Source organism: Pantherophis guttatus, chromosome 4 (assembly GCF_059756535.1).
Source record: "Pantherophis guttatus breed Tessera chromosome 4, ASM5975653v1, whole genome shotgun sequence".
Taxonomy (NCBI): domain Eukaryota; kingdom Metazoa; phylum Chordata; class Lepidosauria; order Squamata; family Colubridae; genus Pantherophis; species Pantherophis guttatus.
Window position 1 is genome coordinate 78,161,800 of NC_142066.1, and position 12,231 is coordinate 78,174,030.

At 39.3% G+C, this 12,231-nt stretch overlaps 1 protein-coding gene across 5 annotated transcripts in view; it reads left to right on the plus strand.

Annotated features, from left to right (window-relative positions):
• Positions 1-12,231, plus strand: part of VPS41 (VPS41 subunit of HOPS complex) — a 326,442-nt gene that overhangs the window by 1,886 nt on the left and 312,325 nt on the right. For all 5 annotated transcript variants that reach the window (XM_034413658.2, XM_034413736.2, XM_087892430.1 and 2 more), the window contains exon 2: positions 2,765-2,803. In XM_034413658.2, coding sequence (XP_034269549.1) covers positions 2,765-2,803 — 39 coding nt within the window. The remainder of the gene's footprint in view (positions 1-2,764; positions 2,804-12,231) is intronic.

The following is a 12,231-nucleotide window of genomic DNA, read 5'->3' on the forward strand; positions in this document are numbered from 1 at the left end:
TTCTACTGTAAAGAAAAAAGACTTCCTTACGTAAACCATAAAAGGAAAACATTTTAAGAGATTTTTATAATGAATGGCAGAAATAGAGCCAATTGAATAATGAATGGGATATATTTTTATTTTTATTATTTTTATTATTATTTTTATTTAAAATTTGGTTGTAAGAAACATGCTAATTTTTTGAGATTATAGTTCCAAATTATATATATATTAATTGGCTTCTTTTGATACTTGTTTTAGCTTTTATATCTACATTGTGATTCTATATTGAACACTGCATGGGTAGTACACTAAAGTATAAATAGAGGAGGGGTTACTTACTGTATTACTCTATTGGTTATTTAAATTATCCCTTTCTGTTGACCAGCATAAAATATTCAAAGCTGCCAAATGTAGAAAGTATGATTCTACTCCTTGGAAAGTCTGTCCATTTTTTTCTTAGACTGTAGTGTTTGCTTGACCTTTGTGCTAATTGATTGTCTACAGGACATTTGTCGAGATGCTGTAAATAGAAAAGATGATATGAATAGAAAACATTTTGATAGAAAAAGCAATCCTCTCAGTTTGACTTTTATTGTGAAATTATACTTTGATACCCTGTTTCCCCCCCAAAATAAGACATCCCCTGATAATAAATCCAGTTGGGTTTTTGAGTGCATGGCAATAACGCTAAGTGCTTATTTCAGGGTTCAAAAAAATATAAAACAGGTTCTTATTTTCAGGGAAAACACGGTATGTGAATCAAAAGAAATTAAATATTTCAAGACGTTGGTGTTAATATGTCATATATTACCAATATCTGTAGTGATTTAATGAATATATTTTAATTAAAAGTCAGAGGAGCAAGAGTTTCCTTTGCAAAACTTGGATAATTGCCCAATGCTTCTATGTGTCTAAAAACAGCAAAAAGATTGTATGCTATCTGAATTAGGCAAATAAGCAGCAATGTTGTAATTCTTTGGTGCTGCTCTATATATTCTAGGTAACATATACACTCTGTGCACAATTATTAGGCAAGTTGTATTTTGGAGGATTGATTTCATTATTGAACAACTACAGTGTTCTTGGTCAATCCAAAATGTTAACAAACCTCAAACCTCAACATTTAAGAAAGTAAAAGTGAGGTTTTGGCTTTCTTAGGAGAATATCTGTATGTGCACAATTATTGGGCAACTATTAGTATGCAGAATTATTATGCAACTAAATGAAAATTTGCCTATCTCACTCGTTTATTTGCATCTGTTAAAGTGAGAATAATAAATAAACAATTCAAAATGTACAAATAAACATTTCTGACATTTCACACACAAAAAAATCAGCAATCAATATTAGCCACCCTTCTTTTCAGTAACAGTCATAAGCCTTCCATTCATGGAGTCTGTCAGTTTCTTGATCTGTTGATGATCAACTTTCTGTGCAGCAGCAACCACAGTCTCCCAGACACTGTTCAGAGCGGTATGGTGTTTTCCTTCACTGTAAATCTCTTATTTAAAAAGGGCTCACAAGTTCTCAATAGGGTTTAGGTCAGGTGAGCAAGCGGGTCATTATTCTTTCATCTTTAAGGCCTTTACTGGCTAGCCACACGGGGGAGTATTTGATGCATGTGATGGAGCATTGTCCTGCATAAAAATCATAAATCTTGTTGAAAGATGCAGAAAGATGCAGACACTTGAATAAAGTGTCTTCTGGCAGTAGGTTTGGGAGTTGATTTTGAGTCCATCTTTAACCCGAAAAGGTCCAACTAGCTCATCTTTAATAATACCAGATACCATACTGGTATCCCACCTACACTTTGCTGGCGTCTGAGTCGAAGTGCAGCTCTGTGCCTGTTACTGATCCAGCCACAGTTCCATCCATGTGGTCCGTCAAGATTCACTCTCATTTTATCAGTCCATAAAACCTTTGAAAAAATCTGTCTTCAGATATTTCTTGCCCAGTCTTGCTGTTTCAACTTATATGTCTTGTTCAGTGGTGGTTGGGTGTCAGCCTTCCTTACCTTGGCCATGTCTCTGAGCCCTGAACACCTTGTACTTCTGGTCACTCTAGATAGTTCTGGAATATGACAGCACTGGAGAATACTGGATTCCTGGTAACTTCACGTTTGATTCTTCTCAAATCTTTGGCAGTTAATGTGCGTCTTCTTTTCTCAACACAATTTTTGTGACCCTGTTGACTATTTGCAACAAAACGTTTGATGGTTCTGTGATCACACCCCAATATCTTAGCAATTTCAAGAGTGTTGCATCCCTCTGAAAGACTTTTTACAATTTTTGACTTTTCAGAGTCAGTTAAGTCTCTCTTTTTCTCTTATTTTGTCTGAGGAAAAGAAGCACATCTTGATATAGGGTGTTGATGTCCTTAGGCCACATCCTCCCTCATTACACAAAAACATTTGATATGCTTATATCCATTAAGCATTCAAGTTTATACAGCTTGGAGATGGAAAATATGCATAAAAATAGTGATATGGTCAAAATACACAATGCCTAATAATTGTGCCCACTGTGTAAGGATGCAGAAAACATTGTCCTTTGGCTAGAATATCATTGCAATTTTAAAGATCTAAGATAGGTATTTATGTTTTATTTTAAACAACTCTCTTTCCTACTCCTGCTCCTCAAAGAAAAGACATACTTTAAGACAGAAGTCTGATATTTATTGAGGAATGAATTCCATTAAATAGAGTGAAGTTTTGGATTGTACTGTGAATTTATTAACTTTTTTCACATTAGAATTTCTTTCTCCTCTTATATATGGTTTTCAGGAGCCTGTGACTGATGAAGAAACAACAGATGAGTCTGAGGTAAGATTACTTTGAAGGGCTTTTACTTTCGCACATTGCAAAATACTTTTGCACATTGCAGTTTCATTAAACGTACAGTCTTTGTTAATAAGTAAGTATACATGCCTTTTTTTTCCCCCCATTCCTGAATTTTCTGTTTCATTGTAAATATGGAAGCTTTTTATTCACAGAGGATTTATAGTTTTATGGCAAGGGTTGGCAAGGGACTTCTTAAGCTTCTGTTAAAAATGGGATCTATACTGCTACTGAAGATGCAACACAAGTGATAATAAATATGGATAAAGTTTTTCTGCTAAAAGAATATATCTTAACTAATGATGAGAGGAATTGAAGCCTATATGCTGTTGTTTTTGTTTTTGTATAAAATGAGATTGATAGAAAAAGGATTGGTATTTATTTTAATGCTATAATTTGTTTCATTTATTTTGTCAAATTGGGCCTTTGAACCATATGATTGTCCGTAATGCACACATTGTTTTATTAATTTTTTAAAAATGTATTTAGATGGAATGATAATTGTTTCTGAAATGACTTTGGGATCTTTATAAGCACACATTTGTACAAGGAGCTATTTACAAAATTGCAATTCACTGTCACATGGTACTATTAGTAAAGACTGGTGAAACTTGAGTTATATGAATGTGTGTTTTATAATGTTATATAAGAAGACAATGATAATGGATCAGCTCTAGTTTCCAACTTTCTTTTTGTAGGCAAGGTTATTAAAAAAAAGGTAGCCTTGCCCTTGACAAAAGGGATGATCTGGAATTTTTCAGTTAGGTCGCAGGCCAGATTATGGCACCGATATGGCATTGATCATGCTTGTGGATTATCTTTGATCAGTTCAGGGCAGGAGCAATTTAGAGGAGTGACTTGTGACCTTTCTTGCTGGCTTCCCTGATCACTTTGCCTATGGGAACCCATTAGCAAAGGTTACAAATGGTGAAAATTTGATGGGGGGACACTCTGGCAAATGAAACTTCAAATATCAGTCATAGGTCCCCACATTCAGCACCTTTGTAACTTCAAACTGTCAGTGAATCAGTGGTTGTACCTTGAAGAATACTTGTAACTGCCAAAAACTTATTTGCTGTTTTGATTTGGGTTTCTTGTCAAGCTAAAGAGACATGATCCAGTCCCTTTAGATACATGATTTTCTTTTTCCCCCCTACTTTATAAATGTCTTAAAGTTTACTCCATTAAAATACTTTTTGGAATTTGTCTTGGTTTGAGTCCATTGTTCTCATTCTCAGGTCTGCTAGTTAACCAATGCTACCAATACAAATATATACAAAAATTGTAAAACAAATAGAATAGCAATAGCAATAGCACTTAGACTTATATACCACTTCACAGTGCTTTACAGCCCTCTCTAAGTGGTTTACAGTGTCAGTATATTGCCCCCAACAATCTGGGTCCTCATTTTACTGACTTTGGAAGGATGGAAGGCTGCGTCAATCTTGAGCCGGTGAGACTCGAACTGTCGGCAGTCAGTAGAAGTAGCCTGCAGTACTGCATTCTAACCACTGCGCCACCATGGCTCTTGCACCATAATGGTTGGAATTGATAGGAATATTTTATTGTACAAATAGATCTTGGCCATACATAACAAATTATATATGCTGTCTTGTTCCAGAAGTATATAGTTTTTTATTTGTGAGATTCCTGTTTTTTATATAGGTAAACCTATACACATTCCTGAACAAGCCCCACTACTATCATCAGGGATATTTCAAATAATATTGTATAGGAAAAGAGTAGTATAATTACTTTTAAAGCCTTGTCTATTTCTAGAGCATAGTAAAATCTTTTGGTACAAATGTATAATTACTATATATAAAAAATAATGCAAAAGTGCAAGATCAGTATGTATGACACAAATGCATATCACTACTGCATGTGTAATATTTGTTATAGGTTAACACTTTTAGATCTTAATTTTGTCTGTCAAGCAAACCTTTTTATAGAGACAGCTTTCTATCAACCCAATTGTAATACATCCTTTTCTTAAATGGTTGCAGTGTTCATCTTTTCAATTTACTTTCGTAACCCTATAAGTGATTTGAAGCATTATAAGACTCTTGTTTTAATCTAGTCTATAGACTAAATTCATTCCTCCTTGAAATTATGAGCAAAAAATATTAATAGTATTCTAATACTCAGGGCAAAAAAAAAAGTTGTTTTAACTTGAAAAGAAGAGAGGGTCAAACTATTCTCCAAAGCACCTGAATGTAGAACAAGAAGCAATGGATGGAAACTAATCAAGGAGAGAATCAACCTAGAACTAAGGAGAAATTGCCTGACAGTTAGAACAATTAATCAGTGGAATGATTTGCCTCCAGAGGTTGTGAGTGCTCCAACACTGGAGGTTTTTAAGAAGAGATTGTACAATCATTTGTCTGAAATAGTATAGAGTCTTCTGCTCGAGCAGGGGATTGGACTAGAAGACCTCTAAGAAACCTTTCAATTTTGTTATTCTGTTAAGTATATTCTCTGCAATCTTGAAGTACTGTCTTTTCTTTAATTTCATTTTGTATAATTTTTGAAATTGCATGTAGATTAAACATACATTTCTTTTTTTCTTTCTATGCAAAAAATCAGTTGGACCTCTTTTTATGTCCAGCTGTGCTTTACAAAAATCCACATATATATTCTAATCATAAATTTGGGAGACATAAAAATATGCTGGTAATAAATCACGAGTATTGTTATTTATTTATTTATTTGTTTGTTTATTTGTTTATTTATTTACTTACTTACTTATTTAAATTATTTGCTGCCCTTTTCTTAATGAATGCCTCTAAGTGGCTTTCAGCATTAAAAAGCCTAACAAATAAATATATTTAAAAGAATAAAAAGAGAAATCTCAATTAAGATAAAATACAATTAAAGGATGGGGAGAGAAAAAACAGTATGCCCCGGGGAGGTGGTATTGACTCTTAATTCAACAGCCACCTCCAATGTTCCCACGTTGGGATCCCAAGCCATCTAGCAGAGCCAGGTCTTCAGAAGAGTGGGAACAAATCTCACCTCAGGGGGTAAGTTGCTTCAAAGGGCAGGAGGAGCCATGGAAGAGAAAGTTCTTCCCCTAGACAGTGCCGGCCAGTTATATTCATTTTGTTTTGTAAGAGCATATCATTGCCAGCCACAATGGGTTTGGTGAACCTTTTGAACATAGAAATTCAGATAACATATTTTTTGTCCGATATGGGACTCATCAGCTGCTACTATATAAACAGTACTCATTGCTTTCTATCTCAAACACAACATTGAGGTGTGTTTGCTGCTCCCATTTTACGAGTTAATTTATGAGACTTGGATTATATAACATAGCTTTTAAATGTGTAGAAGAATGGTGAAGAATTTAATGAGAACATAGTAATTATTCACCATTTTGAATCAGTGGTTGGTTTAAATAATATATTGAGGCTTAATACATCAATTTTAAAAACATATTCATGGTGGTGTGAAACAAAAATTTTAATATACATATTAAGACTGATTTCTAGAAAATTATTTATTCTTTGATTTTTGGTGTTCAAGGGTAAAAATTATATAGTTAATTTAATGAGCTATTAATATTAACTAGAAATATCAATTTGAAGATTATGGAATTTGTGCAGTACATACTGTACAAATGTAATGCAGTTTGAGTCCTGCTGTATCAACAAAGTGTGCAGCTTGAGTGTCTTCAAAGTATTAGTCTGGTGGAATAAACTTTTTTTCCTTGACTTCAGTTTCTGGATAAAGGCAACATTGCTTACTATTAGTTTCTGAAAGACAGGATTTTTTAGTATTGTTACTGGTTTGTATACATTATCATATAAGCTGCCTGCATCTAAGTATCAGGTTGAGATCAGGCGTCTTCTGAAGAAAGACTAGCCTGGGCCAAAACAATGGAAGAAAATCAAGAGGGACATCAATGCATAGAAAGCAATGAAGTGTTATGTCTGTGTTTCTCATCCTTGGAAACGTTCAGATGTGTGGATTTCGTCTTCCAGAATTCCTGAAATATTGTGGCTGTGGAGTTCTAGGAGTTGAAGTCCACATATTTTAAAGTTATCAAGGTTAAGAAATATTGTGATGTGTAGGCTGAAAAAAACAGCTTCTATCCCAGGGCAATAATTATATTGAATTCTACGATATAGTGCAATATTGGGTTTTCAATTTCAGGTATATAGAATGTAAAGGATTTATGTTTGTGTTTTTATTTTTATAGTTATAATGTACACTGAAGACGGCATTTAATTTCATTGTACCATGTGCAATAACAATAAACTAAACTAAACTAAAAGAGCAGAGGGAATGAAAATTTAAAGGACTTGTAGAAGTTCTTCATATTTTAGAGATAGCAGTGACTTAAAAAAGTTCAGGTGTTCTGAGATAATTGCATATATATTAGTAATTATCTAAAAACTACAGTAAGCATTTCTATAATAATTTGTTGATAGTTAGGATTATAGTTAATGTTTAAGCAATTTGGAAGTCATGGAAAATGTGTTGTCAAATCAGAAGTCTTCTGTGCACATGGAAGAAAGTAATGGGAATGCTTGAGTTTGTTTTTCCTTACTTCACTATATCTGTGTGTTGGAACAGCAAAATTATATAAGAACTCTGCATGCTTCTTCCTTCTTCCTAGTTTCTGATTCGCATTCAGACTTAGTTGCAATGATATCACAAATTTATAGGAAGGGCTAGACCATGTAACTTAAATTGTGATAAAGCATATTATTGCAGGCTTCAGAATATTGCTCTTATGATTCCCAAGCTATAGTTCTGAAAGTTTCTTGAATTCCATTGGTGACATCCAAGAAACATAATTTAGACTGGAAAATACTAGCAACCTCCTTGCATTGCATATGCAGTCCTGCAATAGAATCTCAATATAATGGATTGAATTTAATATAATTTCAATAATAATATTAATTAAAATTTAAAAATACAAATATACAAACAAACAAGTGCAAATTAAGAAAAATTTTTAAAATAAAAAGTGTAAAGAAACATATGTAAAAGGAAAAAATATAAAAACTAACATATTTTTCAGAGTATAAGACGCTCCGGAGTATAAGACGCGCATTAGTTTTTGGGGAGGAAAACGAAAAAAAAAAAAATTCTGCCTCTGCCAACCAGCATCCATCGGTATTCATCTGGCTAGCATCCTTGCAGCAAATAGCAAACAGCTTGGTCAGCTTCAGCACATTATCGCAGCTTGATTCAGCACGAGCAGTTGATTGGCGGGTGAATCAGCCTCCTGGAATACCCCCAGTCAGCTGTTCCAGGCTGCAGGGATTGCCACAGACCACAGTGTCTCACATTTTTGGCCTCCGAATGCTCCATTTTAGATCCATTCCAGGCTGCGGGGATTGGCACAGCACATCGCCACTGATCGCTGCCTCGGCACATTGTGTATTCGGCCTCTGCGCATTTTCCATGGTGATGCTATGCAATTCATTGTTGGGATTATATCATTCTTGCTTGTTAGGGGCTGAGAGTGTACTGTGCCTTTAAATCTTTCCTCTGGCCACTCCTCCCTGCTCTGTGGCTCGTCAGTTATTTCTCTCAGTCTTAATATAGGGACATGAGTATAGTTCTCTCACATTTGTGAGATTTTGCCTTGTAGTTTTGCATGTATTGTGAATAGCTTTGTACATTTTTGTATATATTTGTATATAGTGTAGTTAGAAAGTTTAATATTAGGATTGGGAGCATAAACATGTGGGAGGCTACTGCGCAGGCAGCTAGCCTTTAGCTGCTGACATGGGCGTCACTGGGAAGCCGGCTTGACTGCCCGTCCTAAATTGCAGCTATTGGAGTTTTTTCTTTTGAAGCTCCGAACAGCTTGACAGCTGTATTTCTTGGCCGCCGGCGTGCATTTCGGGATTGCTGGTCTGTTGGTTGTCCCTTTGCCGCCATTTTGCTCCCTCTTTAGTTGGCTGCAGAGTTCCTGCTCGGGGACCCGAGTTCAAACTCTGCTTTGGACTTTGCCTCGCGGCGCTTAGGGGACTGCTGTCTCTCGCACCTTGCTTGCCAAGCCTTAAAGAGCCATTTCAGGGCTGGCTGTATAGAGAAACGGAGCAGTTGGATTTTCGCGCGCTTTTTCCAAGTGCCAATTTCTCTGCTGAAGTTGCTGAGCCGTTTGAAAATTTGGCGCCATTTTGAGGACTCCTTAAAGCGAGGCTGTGCTTTCAGGGACTGTCTGCCCCTGGCGTTTTTGCTCCAGTCTTACCAAGAGTGACTTCTTTGTCATGAGTACGGACTTTAATATTGGGACCTGGTGGATTCTCAGAGGAAAATTTTATTCCCAGTTAAACTGCTGTGACTGGAGGCTGCGAATTTAAAAGACCTTGGTAGTTTTTTCTGCAAAGCTTAGCTACCCTTTCGCACCTGGTTTTCCGCCTTGGGTAATTACCATGGCTGACCAGGAATTTTCATCAGACCCTGAACAGGTTCCAGTTACCCCTAAGCCTAAAAAGACTTCCAAGAAGAAATCTAGGGGTCATTCCACCAATACAGGACAACCTTCCAGTGGTTCTTCTACCACGGGCAGGGAAGAGCAAAGGAGGCACAAAGCTCTGGAAAAGCAATTTACCAGAGCTCAGAAACAAGCTCAGCTGAGGGGGGAGATAGTTGAGGAGACTTCCCAGCAGATAGTTGGGGGTCAGGAATTGGATTTGCCCCCCCAAACATCCCAAGTGGCAACTTCTGATCCCAGGGGCTCCTTCCCTGTTCCATCTCAAGAAGCCATGCCAGACTGTAGACCAGGACCTTCGGCTACCTTTACGCCAACTGCAGCTGGCCTCTGTCCCCCTGAGGGCCTGGGTTGGCCCCCTCAATTAGACTTTCAAGCCTTTTTTACGGATGCTTTGGCCAAGGCCATTACTTCTGGCCTTCAGCAAGGGAGGCTTCCTCAGGCGGGTCTGCCTGCCTGGCAGATGCAATTACCTCCTCCTCCCGTCTCAGCTCCTTTGCCCCATCCTCCCATGCCTCCCCCTCCTCCTCCCATTCCACCTCCTCCTCCAGTACTAGCTCAGGTATCTCAAGCTCCAGTTGAATCACCTAGTGAGGATTCTTGTACTACAGAAGGAGATCAGGTTGAACCTGAATTTTCCGATGATGATGAGGCTCCCCCGGAGAGACCGGCGTTCACCACTTTGTTCAGGCCGGCTGTATTTAAAACATTGCTTAGGAAGGCTAAGGCTGCAACGAACATGGGCACAATTGTTAATCCGACCACCCAAGCGTCAGCAGAACCACACCCTCATGGCGAACTGTTTGCCGTACCCTCTCCTGATCAGGACTTTATTCCATGTCCTGATCTGTTTAAGGAAGTGATTAAGAGGCAATGGGATTCACCAGGGGTCCTATCCACCCCTAGCGGACATGACAAAAAGCTCTACTGTACTGATCCATCTCTGGAAGATCTTCTTAGTTTGCCTTCTGTAGATCCACCTGTTGTTAACCTCTCTTCCTCTGCTGTTCTGTCATTGGATGCTGTGGAGGTCTTGAAGTCTGACAAACGAAAGACTGAAATTTCCTTCCGAAAAACGCACCAGGCTGCAGCTTGGGCGGTGAAAGCTGCAACCTCCACATCTTTCTTTAACAGAGCTACGTTGATTTGGCTCCGGCAATTACAGGAAAGTTGCCCCGGAGGACACCAGGCTTAATCAAGATCTGAATAAATTAGTGGCTGCCACAGAATATTCTGCGGACGCATCCTTGGATGCGGCCAGATTTGCGGCCAGAGCAATGGCGTCATCCGTCACCTCACGCAGACTCCTGTGGCTCAAGCCCTGGAAGGCTGATTCCAAATCAAAATGGAAGCTGGCATCTGCCCCTTACCAAGGGTCAGCTCTAGAGCCCCAAAGACAAAAAGAAGGTGTTACCTGTAACATTTAATAGACAGGAGCGTAGGTTTACCCCCTATAACCAGAGGCAGCCCTTTCGTGCATCTCAGGACCCAGGGGGTCCTATTACAACAGATCATCTTCACAAGGGTATGACAGTTTTGGCAATAGACAGGGCAGTAGTGACAGAGGAAGATTCCTGCCCAACTCCAGAAGACCTTTTAGGGGCTCTGGCTCCTGCTCCGCTAGAAGGGGCAAATGACTCCCTCCCTCTCACTCCCATTGGGGGGCGGTTCCTTCATTTTCTGCCCCAGTGGGAGACCTCCATGTCCAATCCCTGGGTTCATCGGACTGTGGGAATAGGACTAACCCTGGAATTTCATACGGTGCCCAGGAACTTTTTCGTTCGTTCCCCAGTGTCCAGACACAAGTTCAGACAGGACAATCTCAGGGCAGAGATTCAACACTTGCTGGAAATAGGGGCAATAGAGAAGGTTCCGCCTTCACAAGAAGGGAAAGGAGTCTATTCTATCCTCTTCTTAGTACCAAAGTCCTCTGGGGGGTGGAGGGCCATCTTGAATCTCAGACATCTCAACAAATTCATCAGATACAAGAAATTCAAGATTCAGTCCCTCAAAACCATCTTGGGTTGTATTCGGAAAGGGGACGTAATGACTTCGATCAATTTGCAGGAAGCGTATCTCTATGTCCCGATACACCCTCATCATCACAAGTACCTCAGATTTGTGTACACCGGCCAGCATTACCAATACCGAGCGATGCCGTTCGGTCTCTCGTCTGCCCCGAGGGTTTTCACCAAACCGTTGGCAGCAGTGGTGGCCACCATTCGGCAGATTTCTATCCGCATATTATGTTACCTAGACGACATTTTAATTTTGTCCAATTCCCTTTTCCAAGCGCAGCAGGACATGATGACCGTTTGTCGGATCCTGGAACTCCATGGCTTTTCCATAAATCGCAGGAAGAGTCACCTCCTTCCTTCCAGGTCCATCGTCCATCTGGGTGCTCAGATCGACTCAGAGGCGCTTCAAGTTTTTCTTTCGGCGGAGCGACAGCAGAACATCAAGGACTTGGTCGGGCATACACTAGCCTTGAGGCGAGTGGCTTTGATAAACTTATCTCGGTTGCTTGGCAAGTTTATTTCTTGTTTAGAGATCGTGCCATGGGCTCATCGTCACTCGAGACCACTCCAGTGGTTCCTTCTGCCATTTCAGAGACTGGGCCAGAGTTCCTCCAGGACTACAGTGTCGCTTTCAACTCAGGTACGTGTGTCCCTCCGGTGGTGGGCGTCGGCCCTGGCAAAAGGTTGTCAATTTCACGTTCCCACCAGAATAGTTCTCACCACAGACGCGAGCCTCTCCGGCTGGGGGGGTCACTTGGAAAACCAGGTGGTCCAAGGAACCTGGACACAGACGGACTCTCGGGACAATATCAATGTTCTAGAGTTGAGAGCTGTGCGTCTGGCGCTACTCCATTTTCAGCAGTCCCTGTGTCACCGTCATATCCTTGTCCTCACGGACAATATGTCAGCAAAGGCCCACATAAGCCAGGAGGGGGGCA